General features: G+C 42.3%; 5 protein-coding genes across 10 annotated transcripts; 3 read left to right on the top strand and 2 right to left on the bottom strand.

Moving 5' to 3' along the window:
- The first annotated feature begins 1,517 nt into the window (after positions 1–1,517).
- On the top strand, positions 1,518–4,709 carry homezb (homeobox and leucine zipper encoding b). 5 transcript variants are annotated; one of them, XM_029455017.1, is made up of 3 exons: positions 2,618–2,835; positions 2,945–3,013; positions 3,116–4,709. In XM_029455017.1, the coding sequence occupies exon 3, from the start codon at positions 3,576–3,578 to the stop codon at positions 4,353–4,355; it is 780 nt and encodes a 259-aa protein (XP_029310877.1). In that variant the 5' UTR covers positions 2,618–2,835; positions 2,945–3,013; positions 3,116–3,575; the 3' UTR covers positions 4,356–4,709. The 5 variants fall into 5 exon arrangements, with proteins under 5 accessions (XP_029310878.1, XP_029310880.1, XP_029310877.1 ...); XM_029455018.1 differs by lacking the exons at positions 2,618–2,835; positions 2,945–3,013 and adding an exon at positions 1,518–1,668; XM_029455020.1 differs by lacking the exons at positions 2,618–2,835; positions 2,945–3,013 and adding an exon at positions 1,519–1,667 and having other exon boundaries at positions 3,113–4,709.
- A 452-nt stretch (positions 4,710–5,161) lies between these two features.
- cideb (cell death inducing DFFA like effector b) lies at positions 5,162–7,351 on the bottom strand. The gene is made up of 5 exons (XM_029455182.1): positions 7,311–7,351; positions 6,688–6,802; positions 5,892–6,050; positions 5,566–5,756; positions 5,162–5,386 (listed from the first exon to the last, which is right to left on the bottom strand). Exons 1-5 carry the CDS (start codon positions 7,334–7,336, stop codon positions 5,245–5,247), a joined length of 633 nt encoding a protein of 210 aa, XP_029311042.1. The 5' UTR covers positions 7,337–7,351; the 3' UTR covers positions 5,162–5,244.
- Positions 7,352–8,139: 788 nt separating this feature from the next.
- tinf2 (TERF1 (TRF1)-interacting nuclear factor 2) lies at positions 8,140–13,235 on the top strand. Of its 2 annotated transcripts, none has more exons than XM_029454549.1 (10): positions 8,140–8,473; positions 8,822–9,024; positions 9,172–9,279; positions 9,537–9,632; positions 9,747–9,857; positions 10,112–10,235; positions 10,523–11,369; positions 12,105–12,163; positions 12,261–12,340; positions 12,485–13,235. In XM_029454549.1, exons 1-10 carry the CDS (start codon positions 8,446–8,448, stop codon positions 12,602–12,604), a joined length of 1,776 nt encoding a protein of 591 aa, XP_029310409.1. In that variant the 5' UTR covers positions 8,140–8,445; the 3' UTR covers positions 12,605–13,235. The 2 variants fall into 2 exon arrangements, with proteins under 2 accessions (XP_029310409.1, XP_029310410.1); XM_029454550.1 differs by lacking the exon at positions 8,140–8,473 and adding an exon at positions 8,491–8,731.
- On the bottom strand, positions 13,195–16,027 carry dhrs4 (dehydrogenase/reductase (SDR family) member 4). The gene is made up of 9 exons (XM_029454551.1): positions 15,595–16,027; positions 15,168–15,283; positions 14,689–14,866; positions 14,431–14,532; positions 14,237–14,307; positions 14,094–14,145; positions 13,846–13,980; positions 13,659–13,714; positions 13,195–13,571 (listed from the first exon to the last, which is right to left on the bottom strand). The coding sequence occupies exons 1-9, from the start codon at positions 15,604–15,606 to the stop codon at positions 13,457–13,459; spliced, it is 837 nt and encodes a 278-aa protein (XP_029310411.1). The 5' UTR covers positions 15,607–16,027; the 3' UTR covers positions 13,195–13,456.
- Positions 16,028–16,063: 36 nt separating this feature from the next.
- On the top strand, positions 16,064–24,238 carry efs (embryonal Fyn-associated substrate). Its single transcript, XM_029454548.1, is given in 9 exon segments — positions 16,064–16,239; positions 16,712–16,897; positions 17,659–18,969; positions 19,151–19,208; positions 19,211–19,281; positions 20,505–21,422; positions 21,579–21,647; positions 22,565–22,822; positions 22,981–24,238. Coding segments are annotated over 8 exon segments (2,883 nt in total). The 5' UTR covers positions 16,064–16,239; positions 16,712–16,885; the 3' UTR covers positions 23,167–24,238.
- The last annotated feature ends 778 nt before the right edge of the window (positions 24,239–25,016 follow it).

Raw genomic sequence — 25,016 nt, 5'->3', positions numbered from 1 at the left:
TCCACGGTCTTGGCCTTCTCTACATCCTGATGCACCTGAGAATACATCTGCAGGAATCTGAAAGTGTCCTTCTCCTTCTGTGCTGCTTGTATGCTGCTCTTGCTGGTTTTGATAGAAACCATACGGGCAGAGACTGAACTCTGGACGCTGGTCAGGGCAATGTCACGCAGGCTAGTCACAGCCTCAATGAGACGCACACTAAAGCGACCCAGCTTCTCTCTTTCACTCTTCTCCCACTTTTCCAGATTCACATTCTCGTCATCGGTTTTCAATAAGGCGTGCTGCTTATTGTTGAGCTCCTCCATGAGCTCTTTGTGGGCCGTGGAGAACATCTTCATATTGTGAAGGCGGTGCTGGTCTTCAATGGCGCAAGAAACACACACACAAGCCATGTCATCCAAGCAGTAGTACTCCAGGAGTTTGCCATGTTGAGGGCATTTAGTAGTGACACCTAAGCCTACACCCCCTGAGGCTATAGGTGCAGTCAGAGGATGAGTTTGTAGTAACACAGGAGTGGTGAGGTGGCCCTGCAGGTGCTGGACACACATGGAGATCTCACATTTCATGCAGGTCCTCCGTGCCGGTTTCCTGTCCTCCTCTGTGCACACGTCGCAGAGGATAACCTGTGGGTCCTTCCTTAGATTGTCAGACATGTTTTTAGAAGCAGGAAGATCTTGGAATTAATTCTTTTGATTTTCTGTTGAATAAAATCCTCAGGTTGTTCACAGAAAAAATAGCTCTGTGTTAAGTATTGTGAAATGGCCTTGACTTTGCTTGCTGGTCCCTCAGAGTCTGGTGCGATAGGTTGAGCTGCTCTCCAATACTTTCATTTCCTGGGAAAGAAACTGTCGACAGTGTACACATAAGATACTCTTTTATAGCTGTAAGATAGTGTCACTTGTTTGCCCTTTTGCTCAGGGCAAGGGTAATGAAAAGGCTTGTTTGTTCTTACCATATCAATCAAATGAATGAATGACAACGTTATAGTCCCTAGAGAAATGTTCTTTGCAGGAAGAGCATATACAAGAATATCAAAAGAACATCAACAACCATACATAAATCATAAAATCATCATAACAAGCATAATTTGGCATCAAGGACATGCAAATTCAAGAAGGTGGCAAATCCAGATGTGATCAGAACAAAGGATGGACCTTCATAGAAGTAATGATGCTTGGCTTTTGTGGAAACTGTTATGAAGGGGTAAACTTTATTGTAATTTTGGTGGTTGAATTTGTGGAGCTGTTCAAATGTATTAGATGTTTCTAATTCCATATTTATCAGGTAGACTAAAGATGATAACTACAGCCTCCACAATTACCATACATTGGATTAACATCTCTCTATAAAAACATCACCTTGCTGAAGGTGGGATTTATTTCAGGGCTTTAGGTGTATTATAAAGTGGCAACTGAGGATATATGTGATTAAATATTATATATTTTCATCATCTTGCATTATTTGTAACATCCCATTTAATAGATAAACTCTGGAATAATAGACTTTATGTTAAGTGGTGTACATGTATCTGGATTCACTGGGCGGTAACGTTCACCTGCCTTGCTTACAGGTAATCTCTCGAAAGTAAGGTCTCCAAACCATTTACTAATTGAAGTTAGTGGTCGAAGTTCTTCTTGATACTACTTCGGAAAACATGAATAATTAAAGGTAAGGAAAAAGTAGAAACGTTTAATTATAACAGTTAGCATATTAGCAAGCCGTGCGTAGTGGAGTAACACGGCTACTAGCTAAACTAGCTAAAGTTAAACTGAAATTTCAACTAACGTAAGCTAACGTTAACTTTACCGTTAACCAATAGGTTATAATTAATGTTTATAACTTCACTGTATGTCACCATAGACTCGGTTTTTGATGTTAGACTAACGTTAATAGAAAGAAATGACGTAGCGCGAATTTAGCTTGCTAGCTAAAGTTAGCAATATTGCTATTACCCCAAATCAGGCTAATTCAACGCCAGTATGAAGGTTATTCCTTTAGTGTTAGTAGGTTAATGATGTTGTTAACATGAAATAAACATAGGATAGTTTATATATCAGGTGGTTAGCCCTCCTACATGCCGCGTGGCAATGAAGAGTAATAGCATTTAACACAACCATTAAGTTAAACTAAGTTAACGTTACTTGCACTTCACTCTCGTATTTCTATTTTCTTTTTCCACTGAACTTTAAAAGGAATATTTTTACTTTATTTTCTCCACTAATGTGGATTAATTAAGTAATTTTCAGTTCGGAAGTAATATGTGATGCAATAAAGATTAAACTAAAAAACAATATATAGCTCTACCTACTACATTTAAATGATGCAACCACATGACTTTATTATTTTTACTTGCAGTAAATGAACTGATCTGAGTGCTGTTGCACGGTGGCTGTCAGCTAACAATAAATTACACCATTGCCATGATCGTGATTTTTGTATATCCTGTTTTATTTTGAAGTGTATGTCTAGTTGTACTTCCTGTCTGTGTGTTTCCCTTTGTGATTGTTAATTTGTTCCTCCTGTGTCAGTTCACCTTGCCCTTGTGTTTTAGTTTCTCTCCCCAGCTGTGTCTCGTTCCCCTCGTTTAGTGTCTGTGTATATATCCCTGTCTTTCCCAGTGTTCCTTATCAGTTCGTCATCCATGTGTCACCCTTGTTTGTTGATGGTTCCTCGTGCGCCCCGTGTCATCCTGGTCCGTCTTTTCAGTTTACTTTTTACATTTTTGTTATTTTGTAAGATCATTGAATAAAGCCCTGTTTTTGTTAACTTCCTCGTCTGCCGTCTTGAATTTGAGTCCTCACCTTTTCCCCACCGTGACACACTTCTATTAAACAGGTATTTGTTTTACATCCTGCTAAGTTAAAGTAGAGGTTTAAACTGACACTTGACAAATCAAATACTACTAATTACTAATGACTAATAATCCTCTTTACTGATTTGCAAGGTAGCCCACAATTACCAAATACAGCAAGTCCTATTATAGGGATATCTACAAATATATAAACTGTACAAAGTGAGTTCAAATGATTACCGTTCTGGTTTTGTATTTTTATTTTATTAATATATACACATTTTCTTTTTGTATCAACCCTTTCTGTTTGTCTGCTCTTTCCAGGAGCCTTTCCCACAGATGAAAAAGATGAGGCAGAAAGTTGATGCGGTTCCCCAGCTCCAACATAAAACACCCAGCGCTCCTGGAGAGACTTTATCAGAGATGACCATTGCCCCGATGGCTTTCAATCTGAACCAGAGCAGTACAGTGTGTCTCCCCCTGGTCTCTGACAGTCAGATGCTTATATGGGTGCACTCAAACGAGATCAACCTACAGCCGGATGGTGCAGCAGAGCTGGACAAGGCCTTCGACCGGTTTCCATACATAACGCAGAAACAGACAGCTGCACTGGCGCAGCGCTGCTCCCTGCACCCTGACCAGGTGAAGGTGTGGTTCATGGTACAGAGGCTCCTCTATGGCATCAGCTGGGACTATAAAGACATCAGCAGGGTTCGCAGGAAGTTCAAGTCGAGTCAGGGAAAGGAAGAGCTGCAAACCAGGAAGGGGGAAGAGGTGAAAGAGGATGGAGGAGAGAATAAGGAATGCAAAATACCTGGTGGGAAGAACTGCAGGAGAGGTTATGGATGAACAAAGTGCAAGTGAGGGAAGGATGGTGGGAGACAATGTGAAGACTAATGAACAATTGGAGAGAAAAAAGAATCAGGAGCAACTTGTGAAGAAAAACGAGGACAAAAAAGTAGAAGAAAAGAAAATGAACACTAAGAAGAAGCAGAAAAGGATGACGGTGACGGACGAGTTGGGAAAGAAGAGAATTAAGCAAGAGGAAGAGAATATTGCGGAGAGAGCAGAACTGCTGATCAGAGCTGACGCCATTCCCCATTCCACCTCAAATATTTGTATGACCCCTGAGAGAAGCGACATAAACACAGAAATGCACGCGGAGTCAACAAACCACAATGGTGTCGTCACGAATAAACCGAACGAGATCATGGAGGTGCTCAATAACCTTGTAGCAGACGGTTCACTAACCCAACAGCAGGATTCTGATGTGGTAGACAAATGCACACTTCCCACTCAGATCCGCTACAGAACAACGGACACTCAGCTGACGATGATGAAAAAGGCTTTCTCGGACTGCCAGTATCCAGACACTATGGAATACTACCGACTGTCGCAGGTGATTGACATCCCCCGCAACGTGTTGGTTCAGTGGTACGGTGACATGCGCTATTACGTCAAGAAAATAAAGCCACGCTGGATGAATGAGGAGCAGCATGACAAGGCGCTGGACAACATCATGTACCGGCAGGGCCTGACACTACTGCTGAGGACACAGGAGTGAAAGCTGTGGCTCTAAGGGGAATGAAGATTAATCATCTGATCACATTTGGAAAGATGCAGTTTAGTGACTCGTTCTTTTTGTGTTGATGTTTTGAACTTTAAGACATTTGTTTGATAAAAGGTTGCCAAGTTCACATTGTTTTACATTCGTACATACGTTCACGTTCTTGTGAGTTTGCCTCTTTTACATAGAAAGTATCGTTATACTGTTATTTCTTATCATGTTTGTTATGTTGTTTGCTATGTAACTTTTGAAAAGATACTCATTTGCAATGTAGATGCAATGTCACATCGATGAGTCCCTTTGTGCTGTGCGGTAGTTTTTTGTCATTCAAATAAAACAATTTAATTCTTTCATTGACTCTTATGATTAGTTACATCGAAACATTCATAAACTGACAAAATGAACAACAGCTTTAGAGTGGCTGTAATCTCAGAGAAAATAGAAACAGAAGTTCACATAATCCACACCAAATTAACAAAAATAAAGTTAAATTCTAGGATATTATGTAGAATATATTGCACAAATATTACTGACACTCATTCAGTTTTCCAGCTACATTCACTAAGTTTCCTCTTTTATAGTTTATAACTCTTATTAGTTGAAGATTTTATAATGTATCTGTTACATTCTGTTTATAACTTGAAGTATAGTCAAAGTATTTAAGGGTAGAAGAATATGGTACACAGTTAATATCATAACATCCCGTATAAGACTCATTGTTATCATTTACAAATACAAACTTTACAGATGGTCAAAAATGTGCTTTCTTTTCCCCCATGGGAATAGATTGAGAAGATCGCAGACCATCCTACCAATCCCTATTAAATCAACAATGATATCCAACCAAGTTGCTCTAAGTTACAAATGAATAGGTCTCTTGGCTGCGTCAGTTCCAGCTGGCTGTGTACTCTGTCCTCTGTGGCTGCCAAAACTCTGCACCTTCAATAATGCGGCGGATCATGGAGGCGGAAGTGATAAGCAGGTGTCCAGCAGCATGTAGGAGGGTGGAGGCAACACGCAGGGCTTCTCTGAAAAACAAGATAAAGTGTCATCAGTATGATTATGTATGACGCATAACAGCCTACTCAAGTTATCACGGACATTGTGCACTGAATTTGATGATTTCTTCATTCAAAATCTACTCATGTAATAATATACCAGTCAGTCTTTTTCTATAATGACCCTCATCCCCTCCCCCTTGGCTTACCTGATGATTTTCTTGGGCCCCAGACACTCAAAGTTAGCGCTCACAGAGTACAGGCCTTGGAATGTGGCCTTCACATTCAGAGAGCCAAAGACATCCTTTGGGCTTATCCTGTAAAGGTCAAAGGTCACACGAGCTATGTCTCTCCCGGTCCGAGGCTTGTTATGGTCTTTAAATTTGGACACAACTTCACCCTGGTGGATTAGAGAACAATAGACATATATATATTAAATATCTGTGATACCCAAAAAGAGAAAAAGCCTAAAGTATCATAAAGTATATATGGGGCTTTATAATAGTTAACATTTGGCTTCTTTGGCCAAACATACCGGTGGTGGTCTCCATGTGTGTCCAGGCTCCAGGGCCATGAGTATGGTGTTGTCAGGCAGGCTCATGAGGAACTCGTCGGAGTCCACCTCTGTGCCGTCCTCTTCACACGCCAGAGACAGAGACACCGCAGACAGGGACAGCAGCAAGACCTGGCATACCTACAGCACAGATACAAATGACTCAGGATTAATTTTAATGTCCTAAACAGTATATTTCCTCTTGTATTGTCTGTAATATTAATCATGACATCATATTAGCAGGAATCCAGTTAGAACATTTGATCAGCCTCTCAGAAACTAGAACATAATGTATTCTCTTATATGAATCTGTTTATATCATCAGACGCAAACACCTTCATGTTACACTTTAACTCCAATTGTAGCAACTTTAAATTGTCCACTTACACATATAAGTGATATTCAAACTGTCTCAGAAAACTCTGTCTGGCCCACACTTATCTTAACATCTTATCTTTATATAACTGTGAGTGCAGCCTTGACTCATGACCACATGTGATCACATATTTGACATCATCAAGACTCTGATTAGGATTTTAGACAAGATAACCATTATATTGTTGATTATTGTCATTTTTTAGTAAGTAAGTAATTTAGTTATATATTTCACATAATGTTATTTTCTTATTTTGACCTTTTTATTTCATTTTATTACATTTTACCACTTTTATCATGATTTTCTTAATTATATGACATATACTACAAGCAGCTTTATCCTGATCACCCAGAATCTTTTCTGTTATTTCCTTCCATTATTATCCTTTCCATTTACTCTCACCCTCTCCTTAAGCTCCTCCAGGGTCCCGGCTGTGATGCCCTTCCTGGTCTCCCTGTTGTGACAACACACCCTGAAGGGACGCTGCGGGGGAGACCATACTCGCTTGGTCACAGACCTGAGGAAAGAGCAGACAGAAAGGTAATTAAGTCATATAATGTGTTGGAATTTTACAGGAGACATTTTGAATTGTCACAGTAGGAAAAGCACATGTCGTAATAACATTAATGATGGCTCCGTTCTATACAAGTGTCACACTAAAAGTCATGACATTGTGGCAGAGAGCCAGCGTACACAATAACAGGACCCTGAAACTGAAGCAGCTAAATGGAATTAATCCCTCATTCATTTTGTTTTAGTATTTTTCCCACTGTCAAAATGTTTTCTGTAAAAACAGGCGAACAATTTTATAATACTAAAATATTAAGTAAAATAAAAATGTCAAATTCATAATATAACATAGCTTAAAATGACAAGTTATATCATTACCTTACTTACACTTATCACTTAGGCTACTCTAGCCTACATTAATTGCTAACCTAATGTTGTTTGTATTGTTATTCAAGCGAAGGGATCATGAGGTAAATCAATACAATAGCAACAGGCCAAACTAATTCTTCTCTTACTTGATAAATGAAGAAGTTGCATCCATGCTGGTCAGTCTCTAGTTGTCTCTTCTCCCAGACTTATTATGTCGTAAGATGTTTTGGTATAACAAATTGTGATAATGTCAGTACTGCTTGCAGTTGGACTTTGCCCCGATCCTGGTGATAACTCAGATACAGAACAGTACAGAACAAAGTTCATCTTGCCTGTGTGTGTATGTGAGAGACATCCTTTCTGACAAACTCATTTTTGACAAACAAAAGTTATTACCTCTCTAGATAATAACTGATACAGTACATTTGAGGTCGATGCCATTATTGATATATTGTTGTTTTTATTTGAACATATGACATAGATAAACAGTTTTGATAAGGATCCCTTATATTAATATTTGTAAGGGAGACATAAATTACAACAACATTAATATCTTACAATGAAATCCTTTTGTAAACAATGTTGTTTTCATTGCAGAGACATAAACTCATATGTATACATGCCATAGTTGGCATAACCCTTTGTTTCTTACATTTGTTTCTCTTCTCTGGGATATTATCTGAGTTTTCATTGGTAAATAATTCGTGCTTAAGTACTCTGACATTCTTCACAACATCCGCCTCACATTAAGTCGTTTTTATACTATTTTTAACTATCATAACACATTTAATAAACAGATGGGACCAACTGCTGTCGGATCTGCGACGTCATATCCTGTAAACATCCTTGTGTGCGCTTGTTTTAAATTTTACAGTACGCGCGCGGGCGGAGTTTCTTGGTCGAACCGATGTCTTTCATACCAAGTGCGCGAAGCACCGCCCACTCGGCGCACCCCAGTGATAATTTCATAAGATTGATATTGTTGCAGTGAAGGCGGGAGGATGAGAAGCAGAACTTTACAGAAGTGTTGCTAGCATTTCGAGCGGGTAAACAAAAACAACAGGGATACCAAGGCGTAACGTTGACGATAGATTCCTCCAGGAGTTAGTAAATATAATCTCAGTAGCATTTCCGAAACAACTTTTCCTGGGTAAACTGTTAGCTTCGCGTTAGCTTTGAAGCCCACTCCGGGAGTAATGTGTCAAAGTTGCTAAGCTAATGTACATTTTGTAACGTCAACATCCCTAGCTTAAGTTAGCTAAGTTGTACTGGTTCAGTGGTATGGCTACAAGAAAACCTAAGGAAGATGGTAAGTGTTATAGATGCATTATGCTAAAACTGGATGTCAGTATTGTAGTGATGGTTTACGTTAATTAAGGTAAATATGTAATTTAGGTTGCGGCAGGTGACTCAATGCAGTCATGTCTCATCGTCACCCCCGCAGACAAGTCTGTCCTTTTAGCAGACAGCTGCAGTGAAATCATCTCACAGCTGATGGGAGACTAATGCATTAGCATCACGGATTGGGTAGTGGCCAGTACTGCAACATTGCAATCTATGGAGACAAGTGAAACAGATTTTTTAATTCCTGCGTATTTGGTCAGATTAGTTGCGATGCTTGTACAACTGTTATCTCATTTATTTGTCTTCTGCACAGATGCCAGCCTTCCTTTTGCTGCACTTCAGCTCCTGGCCCCGCCTGTCCGCCTGGTGTCTGCAGCCCTGTGGAAAGTGATGAAGCAGAAGGATGTGATGCAGTATGGGGTTGTGGAGGAATTCGTAACCTCAGCCTGTGAGACTGTCCCCGGGCTGCTCACTGTGAGACACCAGGCAAAGCTGGCACTGGGGCTGAGAGGGCGGGTGAGAGTTTGATCATGATGCCCATCTCTTATTCTATTCTCCTATTCTCTCACTGTCTCTCTTCCTTTTGATATATACATTATTACCTTGTATGTGTCAGTATTATATTCCTGGCTTGACTGCACGGTTCATCAACCATCTGTTCAGTTAATCCTGGAGCTGTGCTCTACGCAGCCGGAGAAGAAGGTGATAATGCCGCACCTGGAAAGGATCCGTGCTCCTGCTGCTCTGTCACCCTCCTCTGCTTCTACGCGGGTAAATTACTTTTAATCTTTGGAATATTACTACAAATTGAATTGCCATTTGTGTAACTGTAAACACTTTGTAGGTTTTTATTCCAAAGTAAAACGGCATTACTTTTAAGCTCCGTGGCATATTGCTGCATTACGACCGACAGTAATGCTTGGAGGTGTTTCCAGAATTTAACATGACAAAATGTTTTACTCTAGATTTCAATTAAAACAGTCAGCTATTGCATCCATTAAAGTGTAATTATTGCTCTTGTCTCTTAGAAGAGGGATTCAAAAATCTTGAGTACAGTGGAAGGTTTCCATTCATTGGTTCACACACTGCTAACAGACTCAACAAGGAGAGGCCAGTTCTTCAAGGTGAGTCCCTCTTCTAGTGTTTTTTGCAGTCATTCAGCAGCAGCAGCAACTGATCTCAGTTGATGTACGTAGGAATGTGTAACAGGCAACTATTCTTATTCTCTTTTCTGACAGGAGGAGTTTCCTGTGGATTATGGTCCAAAGTATGACCAGGAACTGGAGAAGCTCCTGTGGGAGTTTTTGATCCGACTGGACCAGTTGCTCCCAGTTCCCAGCCTAGCTCAGGTAACAGCCTCCCTTGTTTTACCACTAATTACACCTAATTTATAGCTCTTTTCATCATTTTCATTCACTCAGTCCAGAATATGTTTCACACAGCTCTTGTTAGTTGTACATTTTAGTCTGCAAAAACGCCTCTAACATTTCAGGGGAAAATTAAAATAATCTGCAGTGAATGAAAGAAGTGCGAAAGCAAAGTATATTTTAGTTTTATTGTTGTTTTTTAAGAAACTGTTAATATATTAATAACTTGTCCACAGACTGTGTCGTGGCTCAGTGATACCCCCTCTGTCCTGGAGCAGTGTGCACGGGCAGCCACCCAACCCCAGCTCCTGAAGACACTGCTTCAACATCAAACCTGCCTGGGTCATCTGGAGACTGCAGGTACGACTAGATAACTTCTCAGATTAGTTTAGCTTCTTAGCTAGGATGTATGGCTGTAACCAATGTCGTCTTTAAACATTTTACATTGGAAGCCATAATGAGGTTTTTGACTGAAACCTCTGTCTGTTGTCATATTTCATGACTTTTTGTTTGTTTGTTATATAAATGAAATGTATTGTGCTGAGTAAACTTTGACACCAGTGCTTGTTTTTCGGTACAGCCTTTCTAGGATGAAAGAAAAGTAATATAATTCTCATTATCCGCATGATCTCTTTGTTTTATTACAGCATCCCTCCCTCCAAACATGGGAGACTCAATCCTGGCTTCACTTTCTCTGCCACCCTCTGGAAAAGTGCCTTCAAATCAACCCACAGGAGCCAAAAGGTCTGCTACGGACCAGTCTGATGGCACACAGACGAGAGACAAAACGCCATTTATTACGCCTGTTATCGGACTAATCTCTAATGAAGACATACCAGTTATGCTCAGGAAACATAGTCGTGTCGAGCCAGAGGCAACAGACGAGCACTTGCACCCAAAAGAAACCGTGAAATTCACTGTGGTTAAACAAAGACCAACACCCAAAGACCATGGAGTGAAAAAGGATGAAGAACGAGAGGAGGAGGAGGAGGAGGAGTCGAAGAGAAGCTGTGGAATGAAACGCAAGCAACCTGACGAAAGAGAAAGTGAATCCGATGAGGAGGAAGAAATGTTACACATGACCATATCTGGGAATAAGAGGATAAGCAGGAATTTGAGAAATGGAGCGAGCGTGCTCGGGGCGGAGAGAGATGACCAGAGGGCAAATGAGAGCGGAGAAGACGGAGCTGTAAGAAAGGAGGAGCGTAACGGAGCGGCGCTCGAGACCTGTATGATCCAGCTGGGTGTCAAAACACTGTGCCTGCCCAAAGATCCATCCCTCTGCTCAATTTTTATCTCTTGTCTGAGGAGCCAACCCAGAGTTATTATCGAAAAACTGTCGGTGACTCCTACTTGTGGTAACGGCACTGATGGAGGAGGAACATCTTTGTATACGAAGCTGCAGAATCAGAGGAGAGCGTCGCCAGTAAAAGCTCCAACACGTAGAAACAACCAACCTCAAAAGCTGGATTCTCCTGGCCTGGACGATAAAGAGTAAGAGAGTACGACTTAACATTATGTCAAGTTTGTATCGCAAGAGTTCAGCAGCTAGCTTAGAAAACCTGCTACGTTTCGTTATGTGTTATGTGATCGCCTTTTTCTCTGCCTTGGAGTCCTGTAGTGTACATCGTTACATTTAAATATGAATGTATTTGTCCTAAAAACATAAGTTACATTGTTAAATGAGTTAAAACAGTTAAATTGACCTTGCAGGAGCACATTGGGTTTTTAGCACTATCACAGATATTAATATTAATAAATATACACATGATAATATCATCATGTGCATAATCATAAGCATTTTGTTTGTACAGTTATGGTTAGACTTCCTCTCCACCTCCCTGCATTCGTAGTGACAACACTCCATACACAAAGTTAAATCTTATATCTTCAATATATAACTTCTATATATTGATAATATCTCAACGTGAATTCTTAGACTGTTTTAAACCCTATAAATAAAATAAAAACTGATTTAGTTCAATGTCTCTGGGTTCATTTGGTTTTTCTGTCTCTAAGATATTATTAGGTATTTTAATATGTATATATTTATTCTATATTAGAGTTGCAGCTTCTATATAGAGAAACGTATTCATCATTTAACTGCATTTCAGTGTTTCCTGACTTGCCCATAGCAAAGCATCTTAGTTAATTCATCGCTATTGAAACTTAATTGATAAAATAAACAAATTGACCAAATGGTTTAATTATGCTGTGTCTACTTGACAGGAATCATCCTGTGTTGCCGAGTATAAGCAGCTCTCTCTCTCAGCAACGGAGTAACACAGGTGATTTAACAAACCATGTAACATCAATGCGGGGAATTAAGATCAACTATGGCTGCACAGGTTTTTACTTTAACTGCGTTTTCCTTTTTGTGTTCAGGGACGTCGGCCCGTCCAGGAGACGCCGAAGACTACGTAGCTGATTCTGAGGACGAGGCGACCAAGAACTTCAAAGTCAGGGTACGTATTCTCCACGTGTAGTAAAACGGGGTTTCCCTCGGCACTGACGATCCTTGAACCTTGATCCTTTCCAACAAATGTGACATTTACACCAAAACTGGTAGAATAAATATTACTCAATCAGCGTTTCTCTGTCTCCCTCAGCTGTTTACGAAGCGCTACTACAAGACCAAACACGGCACCTACGTTCCCACTCTGAGGGAGTACTGGAAGCCCGGGATGACACGGCGGCACTTGTCGTCTCCTGGCAGCAAACGCAGATGATGAAATGGATTTTCCCCTGCCGAATGTGGTGGTCACGTTACAACGGCTACATTGACAGAAAACGCACCGACCGCTCGTTATCCTTCTCTTGGTTTACGGCTTCACTGTAGTCGAATCAGATTTTAATTTCAATCGGTGACACGTTCATTACGGAAAACAAACCCCCGGAATGGCTTCATCGTTTGATTATGGGCGCTATCATGCAAAGCAAACTTTGTGTTACGTTTGTAAATTGTTAATAAAGACGAGGACATATCTGGAATGTCATTCATAAATATTTTTACCCCACGATGTTATATGCTAATGTTTTTGTTGAAGTCATGTTTTGCATGAGGAATGTTTCAGTCACTGACTGTTGGACTCAGATAATAGAGGATGAAGTCTCTTGAACTGCTCCTGCCTTTTCCTATCATTGCATGATCTTGCTTTTAAAGAATTCCACCTTATTTAATATTTCTCATACTCTTGTTTTAAATGCTTGTTTTGTTTTCGCTTGTAAAGCACTTTGAGCTGCATTTTATGTTATTAAAGGTGCTAGAGAAATAAAGTTGATTTATTTAAGGACTTAAACATCAACCAGGAGCCTTGACTGAAGATCACAGATCACAATTTATTTAGAAAGTCATCTTATCGCATACATTGTGAAGATGAAATCATTCGTCACACTTATCAGAGAGGAGAAATCTTTACACTGACGTTCACAAACACCCAAATCTTCAATAATTGGATAGAGAATTGTACATGCCTCACTCTCCAGCTCTTATATTAAGGTTTTTAGATTTATCCTGGCTGTGCTGTGTCCGTACATCACAAGTTAATATATAATTATAATTAACATGCAACGCAGGAGCTTCAGAGTCGACAGGCCATCCCTCCCGTCACTGTGATGGTCTCTCCAGTGATGTAGGAAGCATCCTCGGAGCACAAGAAGGCAATCACTCCACCGATTTCCTCTGGCTCTCCGATTCTGAAGGGGAAATATGAAGCTATGTTCTTCACGTGTGTATTACACTGCATATTAGTGACACATTCACTGTGCGAGCATGAGTCGTACCTTTTAATGCTGAGCTGCTTTTTGAACTCATCCATGACGTCTTCATTTTCCCATATCTGGGACAAAACGGTAGCGTGTTATTATAGAGACAACGGCATTTATGAGTGAATTAATAAAGACAACCATGTTGTAAAAACATGATTTGTATGTGTGATTAAAAAGGCGTTTTGTTTTGTTTGCTCCTCACCCCAGAGCTGAATCTGGTCTTGATGATTCCAGGGGCCACGCAGTTGACTCTTATGTTACTGTGAGCCAGCTCTGGAGCCAGCACCCGAGTCAGACCCAGCAGTGCTGTCTTACTCACACTGTAAGGACCCAGGGCCTGCGGAGACAGAGAGTCCATGACATGTATACAGACAACCAAACAAGAATGAAGTATCAGCTAAATGTACTTGAAGAGTAAAAAGAGTAAATGTGTACTTAAGGCTACAGTACCTGCATTGGTTGGTATCCAGCCACAGATGACACAAATACTACGTTCCCTCCTCTAAAAATAAAAATACCGAGTATTTGTAAATAAATATACAATCATGTAGTATTTATTGTTGTTCAGGATCATCTTTTAGTTTGTCACTCACCCCCTCTTCGTCATATGAGGCACCACCAACTTAGTCATGAGGAAGGCTGATTTCACATTTACAGACAGGATCTAGAAAGAAATGTAGAAATAATCCCATAAATGATCCTGGATTCAAATAAATGAAAGGAGGAAGAAGAACTATTAGGAGCAACAGACTAATTTAAACACATGGGCTTCATTTGTTGTGTGTACCTTGTCCCAGACTTCCTCTGTAGAGTCCATGATGTTTCCAAAGAAAGGGTTGACTGCTGCGTTGGATATCAGGATATCAATCCCACCGCACTGATCTAGAGTCTACACCAAACACAGAATGAGACTATTAATGAGGTTGGAAGTCAAATTAACCACTGAAAACCTCATAATTATAGGTATACAGTCATGTGGACTAAACTCATTGATGCAGGCGTCAGAGAACCATATAACGGGTTGATAGAATAAATAAATACTCACCATTTGAACCAGTTTTTCTCTGTCTTCTCCTTTGCCAACATTACAGGTGGTCCCGGTCACTTGGATGCTCTGGCTCTGCAGCAGTGCCACAGCCTTGTCCACGTTGACCTGCCGCCGGCTGCTCACCACCACATGGGCTCCTCTCTTTCCCAGAGCCTGAGCTGCAGCTAGACCAATTCTGAGGAGGAGGAGGAGGAGGATAAGAGCATCTCGGTAAAGGATCAAGTCTGTAACAATTGTTATTATTGTGAGACAAATGTTTGACATCATTTCAGAGGCCATCCTTTGAGAATTCAAAGGTTCAAGATTCAATACTTCATGGCCATTTCAATGAGAGCGCTCACATAAAACAAAACAGCAACCTAACGGGACCATACTACATATATATACAGCAGATAAAGCCATTTCTTAGTTACTGTTTAGTGTATTTTAGGGCAGTATAAACAAAATAAGATCATCATCATGCAGCTAATTCTTACCCATCTGTGGAGGCAGTGACTATGGCTACCTTTCCAGCAAGGCTACTTTGAGACATACTCCTTCGGCCAGCAACAGGATTGGTCCTAAGGCACCTGAATACACTTCTTAACATAACCTGTGAACAGAGAACAGTCACGGATATGTCTTTATGAAAACACTGGCTATCTAGGGTAGAGGTCATCTGGATTCAGACAGCAGTGGTGCACTTGGTCAATGAAGTTGGGAAACACTTTTTCACTCACCTAAATCAATAATATACTGAATGATACATGGTGAAGAGACAGCCATGATAGAATACATGGTCGGTATTTATTTACAAAGGCAAACTCAAGACAACTCAGTTCAAATGTATACTTTTACGCAGTGGGCTACATTGTATATTCTACTAATGCAATTATGCAAATGTGATCAAGAGCATTATCTCACCCTAGAGTTCATGCAACACTGAACATGAGGTTGTACAGTGGAGTTTCTTAAAAGACTGTCAAAGTCTTCCTCCTGGACCTGAGACTATCGACAATTCGTGTGTCGCTACAGTAAGTATTTTCCGGGTAAATGTCCCACTGTCAAAATAAAAGCCTCTAGCAAGCAGCCCAACGCAATTGCCTGGTCTTAAATTCAATTGTACAGCCAAATTCGTCCAAACAATAATGCAATTTGTTTAAATATTTGTGAATTTTGCTGTACCACCCAGTGGTAGTAGTATCGTGGGGAACATATTTAGTTTTTTTGCGCTCACAGCTTAAGTTGTCTGATAAACGGACAAATTCGTACGTCCCTAAACGCAACCCGAAAAATTCAGCCAATCAGACAGACGGTGTATTCCTGAGGATACCTTCACGACTTCACAAATGCGGGATTGGTCTAAAGCCTGGAGCGGATAATCATGCTATGCTATTTAGATCAGTGAACTGCGTAAACCTATGAGGGGGCGGAGATAGTGTTGTTGTCATCACCGAAAATGATTGAACGCCAATGGCCTCAGATTTTCACGCCTGAAAAGAAGTGATTTTTACGTATCAGAGACTGTACGTCGATGCGAAGTTTAGGGGCGATAAGAAAAAAAGCAAGGTAATTATTTTATATTGACTGTTTTTTGTGCCAATGTTGGTTTGCAAACAGGTCGGCTTTAGTGGTTTTACCCGGCGGTGCCATTGTTGTTTTAAGCTGAACTTTAGCGTTAGCAGCGAAAGGCGATGAAGATAACCAGCGTTAACATACCTAGCTAGTGTTAGTAGCTAGGCCGCGACAGTACAGCTCGCGCTATTGAAGCTAGTTCTTGTCCTAATGATGTATCATTGTAACCTGTATAACTAAATAATATACATTTGTTAGCGAATGCACACCGCTTATTTATATACGATGCTAAGCTAACGTTAGCTTAGCTTAGTTGCGTTCACGTTACTGGGCGTGGAAAGGACAGACAGGTGTTGACGCTGCCTGCCCACCTTTTCATTTCACATGTGCCTTGCAACGTTTGAGCAACCCTTTCGGTATGTAATGAATGAGTCAGTGAAGAAAGCGTTTCTACATTGTTTTGCAGGATCCTTTTTATGAAGGTGGCCGGACTTTGAGATGTGTCCTCCACGGACTCAGCTGTGCTTCTGCACCGAGTCTCTCTGGCGACCAACACATCCATGAGACCCAGAGCTGATCTAGATGGACGACCCCGACTGAGTTATAGTTTCTCTGAGACATAACTGTTAACTTAGCAACAATGTCTGTCTCCGTGAGTACACTAATTGTTTGTACTAATGTGCATGATGGTATCACAAAGATATACAAATCACTAATTTGAAATGTAAACAATAATTAGTTAGGTATGTTTTTACTTCATTGTATATTATCTACTATATCTTTATTGCCTCCATTACTGGTCGAAGGGGGACCCACATGGCTCAATAGAGCCCAGTTGTCCCCAGGGGGTTGGTTTAGAAAATGAAAGGGGGCCTGACTCTCTGGCTTTGGGTTGGGCAATTAAATCCTAAACAGCAAGGGACAGATGTGACTCTTATCCCCTCCCCCCTCCCTCTCATCCCGCTCATTACCATTAAGCCCTTGTGTCCATTTGATCATTGATCCTCCCTGACTGTGCCCCCTCCCTCTCTGCTTCATAATTATTGACACAGCTGTGCATTTTGAGTTTTTCATAATGCTAGCTTTTATATTTTTCTTTTTTTTTTTGTGTTCACCCATCCTCTTCCTGTACCTCTGGCTCACACACAGACATTTTACGAGATCTTCCCTATTCACTCCTATTCACTCTCCATTCAATAGCCCTACACAATCAACCTTTTTATACCCCTGACTTGGCATTGCCATGTCAATGTACTTGTTTGTTTGTTTGTGGTGTGCAGATGGGAGACACTAGCTTGTGTGAATTTAGGCTGTTGATTAAAACCTCCTTTTTAATGGCCATTTGGTGTGTGAGTTACTGAATGGGAGTGTCCGTGTTTATATTTTCTACTCTTGTCTCGTCTTCTTTCTCAGACTGTATTGGCAAAGGCACTATTCGACAACACGGCAGAGAGCCCGGAGGAGCTGGCTTTCCGGAAGGGTGATATACTGATGGTTCTTGAGCAGGAGCAGGGTGGCGGGCCGGGCTGGTGGCTGTGTTCCCTGCATGGCAGACAGGGTATTGTCCCTGCCAACCGTCTTCGACTCCTCCAGACCGCCCCACCACCGGGCTCAGATCCCCGTCGTGGCCCCGTTGAGGACTCTGTCTACCTGTCTCCTGTTCCCCCACTGGCCCGTTCTGCTGTCAGCTGTAGTGCAGAGGACATAGACGGAGTGTATCGCTCCCCGCCAGGCGTGGGTGAGGGACGAGTAGCTGCTTCGAGGCCTGGGGAGCTCCGCAGAGTGGAGGGAGGGCGCCCACGCTCTCACTCCAGCTCTGGCACCCGGCCCAGACCTGACTGGGATTTAGGGGTTGGGGGGCGTCCGCGCTCACCTTCTCTCAGAGGACGAGACACAGAAATGATAGGAACACTTTATCAGACTCCAGTGAGTCCCATGCCTTCAGCAGCTCAGCATGCCAGACAGCCAGGAGCTCTCATGGCTTCAGAGTCTGTGTACCTCGCCCCCACCGGAGTTCCAAGGGCTGCTGATGAACCAGAGGACACTACATATCTAGTTCCTAGAGAAACACTAACAACAGAACACTCTGACTGTTACTTGGTGCCTAAAGGTACGCCACTTGCAGATGAGGATGTTTACCAATCCCCAACAGGAGGAGTTTTGGGCACTGCTGTCTGCTCTAATGGCCCCAGCGGAACACCAGGTACGCCCCACCCCAAAGTAAGCCAGGACACCCCTGAGATGTATCAAACACCCACCCCTGTGGGAGCAAGCCTTCACAGGACTTCAGCCACAGTTTTGGCCCACCAGCACCCTTCTCCATTATCCCCTGCCCAAGCATCTCCCAGACTTCTGATCAAGGGAGTTTTGCCCAACCCTGCCGCTGCCAGGGGCAAACCTGGCCTGGCCTGTCACCGGGGGTCTCCTTTGTTGGTCAGAGCAGGGCAAGTCAGGGTTCCTGGATCACCAAATTTTGCCCGCAAACCTCCTCCACCCGCACCTCCAGTGAGGGGAATCACAAGGAAAGATGGAGCAGCTGATTCTAACTCTGTCCCCAAACCCACTGCTCAGGTCACTTCCGCAAGCCTGCAGCAAGAGGAGGACAAGCGGAGGGGAATTCCTCTGAGTAAAGAAGAACGGGTGAATAATGGCCTGGAGAAAAGCAACAACATGCAGAACAAAAGAGGAAGAAATCAGGATTACTCTGATGCCGTGGATGATCAGGTATGTGATGGCTACAGCACTTGAAAGTGTTATGTTACAGGCTCATTATTTTACTTTAGGTTCATACATATTTAATAGCATCTATTGTGAGTTAGTTTGAGAGCGTTGGATTTGCATGTTGCATGAGCTTTTTTAAGACCTGCAAGCATAATTTGGTTTTGTGCTTGTGTTGTCTTGGTAGATATACGACACCCCTCCCAGTGGCAGGTGGCAGCGTCCAGTCCCATCTTCCCTTGGTGCGATGATGATGATGTTGACGGGATCTATGACACCCCTCGTAGTGTCCCACCACAAGCTGATTCTGAGAACGAGGTAAAGATGACCCTTACTGAGCCACAGGAAGACCTGTTTTAGTCGTATCTGTTTTCTAAAAGGGGAATTTCCTCTCGTGTCTCAAATATAGAGACTTCCTGCTTTTCTTAGTTTTTATATCACATTAAAGTGAATATCTTTGGGTTTTGGAGTGAAAGAACAAGACATTTAGAGACACCACCTTGAACTTTGAGAGACTGCGAAGGACATTTTGCACTTAAGATTAATCGGAAATAAAAATAATGATGGGTTGCCCTATTTTCCGATACTATTCAGATGTTAAACCTTCGTCAATGACGTAGGCTATTCTGTGGTTTTGCTCCCGTGTTGTGCCTGTAATTACGCTGTTCCTTTTTGTTTTCTTGACAGTCAAATGGCAATACTTATAAATGTTGTTGTTAAAGAAATGTCTGAGAACTGCAGGAAACTGGTGTGTTGAGTTCATGTCTGTACAAGTGACGCGATTAACCAACAAGAGATGACTATCAAATCCCCGGTCACCATTTCTTCTCACATTCCACCATCAGTCTGTCTCCCTGCCCCCCCCTCAAGGCGAGGCCACACCTGTCTCTTTCTGCTGTGGGAGCCTGTCTATCCAGTCTAAATGCTGCTGCTATTTTCTCTCAGTCACACCCATCTGCCAAGGCCATACCACCAGCACCCTGCCCCCAGTGGTCTCTCCTTTAATGTTCCTTAAATATGCCTACCAGCTGTTCTGATTTTCCCTCTTTGCCTGCAGCTACTGTGAGTGGACTCATTGCTTTAACACTTCGCTGTTTAAGGGGACCAAAGTGTCTCTGGCATTTGTGTTGACTCTTTGACGCCATGTGGATTTCCTGTATTTTTACTTTAACCAGTTCAGTCTGATCATTCATACACAAGCCAGGTTTAATTAAAGGAAGTGCTCTAAACTCGCATTACATAAAAAGTCATTCGAGATGCACCAATTGTGAAATTCTGGGGCGATACTGATACTCATGTTTATATATAATAAATAAATAAAATCCGATAGCCGGTACTGATGTTTCTCTTGTTTCCCAGGGGACACGAGGACATCTTCATCATTAAAAATAACTGAACTGTTTTAAAGTCATTCAGCCTTTTGAATGAGCCAAAATCAGATAATCCACATTTATGAAGCAACCTTTTAATGTAATAGTCATAAAGTGAACAACATGCATCGTTTCAACATTCCCTCTGTTCCCCCCCCCCCCTGCTTGTAGGTCTATGATGTCCCCACCATCACTCTGAATATGTCAGATGTCCAGCCTGATGACGTGGATGACGATGTCTACAGTGTTCCTACACTTCCAGGTGTCCCTCTGGGCCCAGGGGACTCCACCAGCTGCCTCTCCGGTGAGGATGTTGGACAGGTCTATCGTGTCCCCGGACCTGAGAAACGAGCCAGCTGCGGAGGTCACAACCGGGACTCTTCTGAGCCTGACTGTGGCATCTATGACATGCCTGCATTGACTGCCGAAGTCCTCCCTCACTCTTTGTCGTCTTCCTCCACCTCTACTCGCCGCCTCTCTGTTTCTAGTAACGGTTCAGGTGACGTGCAGTGGAGAGTCACACTTTCCAACCTTGTCCACTCAGTGCTGAGCACCGCCTCAACGCTGACGTCACGGGACCTGGCCACCTCGCTCGCTGAAATCCTGTCCACCTGGAAAGCATGTCATTCAGATGATCCTCCACCACCGCTTCAGCAGGCGTGGGCTCGTCTCTCCGACCTGCTGCCGGCGCTATCCGCTATCGGCAACGCTCCTCCATCTGAAGGGCTGTTGACGCTGGTCCAGCGCTCCCTAGAGGAGAGCACCCTCCTCTTGCAGGCTCAGGGACGACCACGTTTGCCTTCCCAAGATTCCCTATCACGCAGGCCATTGCCCGCTCTCCCAGTGCCTGATGGGAAGTCATCAGGAGGCGGAATGGGCTCCCGTAAAGGTAGCTGGATCCAGGAGCGGCCCCTGCCCCCGACCCCTCAGCCAGCCTTCCCCTTGCCTCCCACTCTGTCGACTGTGACGCTGACTGTGAGCCCCGTCGATGGAGAAGATGACCCCAGCAATGAATATGCGGGGATCGGCCTGACTCCCATCGTTGCCCCAGTACCTACTGGAGACAGTGTTGGATACGTCAAGCTGCAGGTCAGTAAATGTGTTGTTTTTACGACATCTGCATGAGAATAAATAACAAGGTTTTACATGTTTTATATATATACCGAGTTTTACGGTTACATTACATGCATGGAGTGTAAATGTGTCTGTAAACACGCCTGCCTTCCCTTCTCCCTGCCACACCAGGGTAAACCTGAGCCACTTCCTGATGTCCTGGGTGACAACAGACACATGCAAACGATCACTGCAGATCCAGTGAGTCTCTTCCTGGTTTTGTTTGTTTTTTAAATGTTGCATTCCTCATCTCCTACAGTCCACACGCTGCCATTCTTAGGAAGTTTTTGTTGAGCAGAAACACGCAGCAAGTCTACACAGATGAGTCATTGATTCCCTGTGTGCGAACACTGTTTACTAATGAGCACTGTGACTCATTAATCCAGCTTGCTGCAGCTCTTTGGCTCCTAATGTGGTCTAAACCCATCTTAAGTCTACGCTTGCAATGTGTACCCAACGTCACCTCACATGTCGCATGAATCTGTGCACCCATCAATCATGCGTGGAACTTGAGAGAATATGTCTATAATGTTAAAGCTTTCATTTCTTCATCTGAGAATCCAAACTCAGAGTCGGAGACTTGCATGTATAGTCTTATGTTATCTCTTAAGTCAGTTTGGTCTACTGTTGCTTGAGACTGAGGTCATGTTTTCTCATCACTCGGTCTGCTCCTTGTCGGATTCCTTGGTTTACGCCATAGACGGCCAACAAGAGGTCGCTTGTGAATCTTAACAATCTTGCCTCACATAGAATGGAGTCTGCAGGACAATAAGTGACAGAAAAGCACAGTCATTCTTTCAACAGTGCCAGTGTCTGGCTTTCTCTGGCTTTTTAAGTTCCGTTTAAGACTCGGGGTCAACCTCATGCAGCAAGAGAGTTGAGCGCACACGTCCTGCGTTACATTACCACGTTCAGAGAGGTCCTGTGTATGTTTGTTTACACGAGGAAGCTCTGATGTTCAGGAGTTAGACTGCTTAAGATGAAGGCTGTAACTTAAGTTTACCATCATGTATGACAAGCATCAAATCATCACATTTGGGAAGCGGCCTACAGATGATGATACATTTAGTACCCGTGTCATATTTAACTCTGTACGTCTTTCATCTTTCTTTGTACAGTTGACCCCTTCCCCTCCGCTTCCTGTGTCCCTCTCCCTGGAGGACTCTGAGCTGCTGTCGTTTTACTCGTCTCAGAGCCTCGCTCATCTCTCCTGCCTGGCAGACGCCATTGACGTGCTCTTCAGCAGCGTGCAGGGGAACCAACCGCCCCGCATCTTCGTCGCCAGAGGAAAGAGTCTCATTGTGACGGCACACAAACTGGTGTTTATTGGGGACACGCTCTCCCGCCTTCTCACCTCTGCCGACCTTCGGGCCAAGGTACGTAGAGATAAACCCCACACACACATTTTGTTTCCATGACGTGTGTGTGAAAGCACATCGAGGACTAAATGTCTTAATGTGGACGGTAACGGGCAGTTTGAAAAAAGTAAAATGGATCAAAGCTATGTATAATACTTTGGTTTTCTCTACTTCAGATCACAACCTCAGGGGGACGACTCTGTCAGGCCTTGAAGTCAGTGGTCGTGGCAACAAAGGGCGCCGCACAAAACTACCCGTCAGTATCCGCCACCCAGGACATGGTGGACCGCGTCGCTGAGCTCTCCCAGCAAGCGGCTGGCTTCTCCACTCTGCTGCAGCGGCTGGCAGAAATATCTTCATGATATTTTTGTATCACTTGCGTAAAAACTTTGTTTACACTACACATATATTTTCCCTCTTTGAAATGCCTTATTTGTTGTTAGACTCTTTCATTACCGTTTTTGTTTTGTTTGAATGGGATTGAAGCGAGCGAAGGAAGTGTTTAGCCTCGCTGTTGCTAAGCTGGGTTGTGACTGTTGGTTCTCTCCTCCAAGTGTGTGTTGGTTTGCCTTTTGTTTATATACTGACCTCCGTGCTTTGATGCCAGGCACACTTGTCTTTTTTGAGTGTTAACTTATTGAATATTTGAAGTCTCTCAGTGGCTTTGAGTGTCCGTGCGGACTGTTTATCTTGGGAGCTTTGCTTTATTGTGTTTGCCATATTTTCTTTCCCTCACATGATAGCCATTTTCCTTCCTTCCTCTATTTATTTAGCCATCCCCCTATTCCAAAAATAGCACAGAAGGAGGCCTTGCATCCTGGTTCTGGCCTACTTTGTACTGTTAACCTGAAAGGCCTTTTGTGATCATCGTTCTGAAGCTGTTGAAGCAGCATATCGAGTGTTACGGGCTTATTATGGAAGAAATGGAATAGGGTGTGGCGTAGGAAGTTTGCCTGACTTCCATTTAAATCTGTGCAAGTATGTTGTGTTTGTGTCGTACCCTTTTTTTTACTAGAAAGCAAAGATTAACTGCAGTACACCTTGTAATCCACTAAATGGGGATAACAAGAAACCTCTCTCAGTGCAGGCGTACACGCGTCATGAGGGGAAAAATAGAAATCCTGGCTAACGGAGATAATATTTGAGTGAGTAATGATAGTTTGGTGAGAAATTGCCTCATCCTGTTCTTTCCCACAGTTGCGTGGTAGCCTGGAAATGGATAAGAAACCTGTTGACCAAGCTCACCTGTCTGCACACGTCTTGTTATGATCTGCATGCTTACCTCTCTTCGACTTTCTTTGCTTATCATGTTCATTTCCCAGAAGATGCTCACCCCCTGTCAACAGTGCTAACTCGCATCTGCTTTGATCGTTTCAAGTCGGGTAGAAACTAAGGCTGGGCATGATGCATACATATTTCACTATATAAGAGATAGAGATAGAGAGAGAGTAGAGATATATAGATATCTAGAATATAGATAGAGGAGATAGATAATATAGAGATATATAGAATAGAGGAAGATAGGAGATAGAGTATAGTATATAGATAATAATAATAGATATATATATATATATATATAATATATATATATGTATATATATATATAATATTAGATATATATTATATATATATATATATATATATATACTATAGCTAACTACATTACATACATACATACAGACATACATACATACATACATACATACATACATACATACATTACACTACATCATACATACAATACATACATTACATACATACACATACAATACACACACAACACTAATGATATGGTATACATACATACATACATACATAATCCATACATACATACATACACACACGATATTGCCCAGCCAGAGTAGAAACTGTGAAATGAAGCATAACACACTCTTTCATTGCAATGGGGGGGAATCTTTCCATTATTAATACAAAACACTTTCTGTTTTCCATCTTAGACTATTGTATTACTGTCTGACCTCGACCGATGTCACTTATACCAGTTATCAGATGATTATGTTGTTCTGCACACGAACAGAAGCTGTGATGTAACATAATGTAGACTGGAAGGTACAATGCTTATCACATTTACACTACACATCTCAACTCTACAAAGGTGCTCTACAAAGTTTTGAATATAAAAAGTGTTGGGATCTATCTTCTGCAACGTCAGTCATGTTACTTACCTTACTTATTTTTTTTCATATCCAAA

The sequence above is a fragment of the Cottoperca gobio genome, chromosome 18, assembly GCF_900634415.1.
Source record: "Cottoperca gobio chromosome 18, fCotGob3.1, whole genome shotgun sequence".
NCBI classification, from domain to species: domain Eukaryota; kingdom Metazoa; phylum Chordata; class Actinopteri; order Perciformes; family Bovichtidae; genus Cottoperca; species Cottoperca gobio.
The sequence above is the reverse complement of the archived record's forward strand: the minus strand, read 5'-3'. Positions and strand labels throughout refer to the sequence as shown.

What these genes read in the sequence shown, in the direction of transcription:
- homezb (XM_029455018.1), top strand. Translation starts at nt 3,576, where the DNA reads ATGGAGGAGAGAATAAGGAATGCAAAATACCTGGTGGGAAGAACTGCA.
- cideb (XM_029455182.1), bottom strand. Translation starts at nt 7,336, where the DNA reads ATGGATGCAACTTCTTCATTTATCAA. An exon ending in GCAACTTCTTCATTTATCAA is followed by an intron (nt 6,803 to 7,310) that starts GTAAGAGAAGAA and finishes CTCTTTCCTCAG; the next exon opens with GTCTGTGACCAAGCGAGTAT. An exon ending in GGGCCCAAGAAAATCATCAG is followed by an intron (nt 5,387 to 5,565) that starts GTAAGCCAAGGG and finishes CTTGTTTTTCAG; the next exon opens with AGAAGCCCTGCGTGTTGCCT.
- tinf2 (XM_029454549.1), top strand. Translation starts at nt 8,446, where the DNA reads ATGGCTACAAGAAAACCTAAGGAAGATG. An exon ending in AAGAAAACCTAAGGAAGATG is followed by an intron (nt 8,474 to 8,821) that starts GTAAGTGTTATA and finishes TCTTCTGCACAG; the next exon opens with ATGCCAGCCTTCCTTTTGCT. An exon ending in GGAGAGGCCAGTTCTTCAAG is followed by an intron (nt 9,633 to 9,746) that starts GTGAGTCCCTCT and finishes CTTTTCTGACAG; the next exon opens with GAGGAGTTTCCTGTGGATTA.
- dhrs4 (XM_029454551.1), bottom strand. An exon ending in GAGAAAAACTGGTTCAAATG is followed by an intron (nt 14,533 to 14,688) that starts GTGAGTATTTAT and finishes TGTTTGGTGTAG; the next exon opens with ACTCTAGATCAGTGCGGTGG. An exon ending in CCTCATATGACGAAGAGGGG is followed by an intron (nt 14,146 to 14,236) that starts GTGAGTGACAAA and finishes TTTTATTTTTAG; the next exon opens with AGGAGGGAACGTAGTATTTG.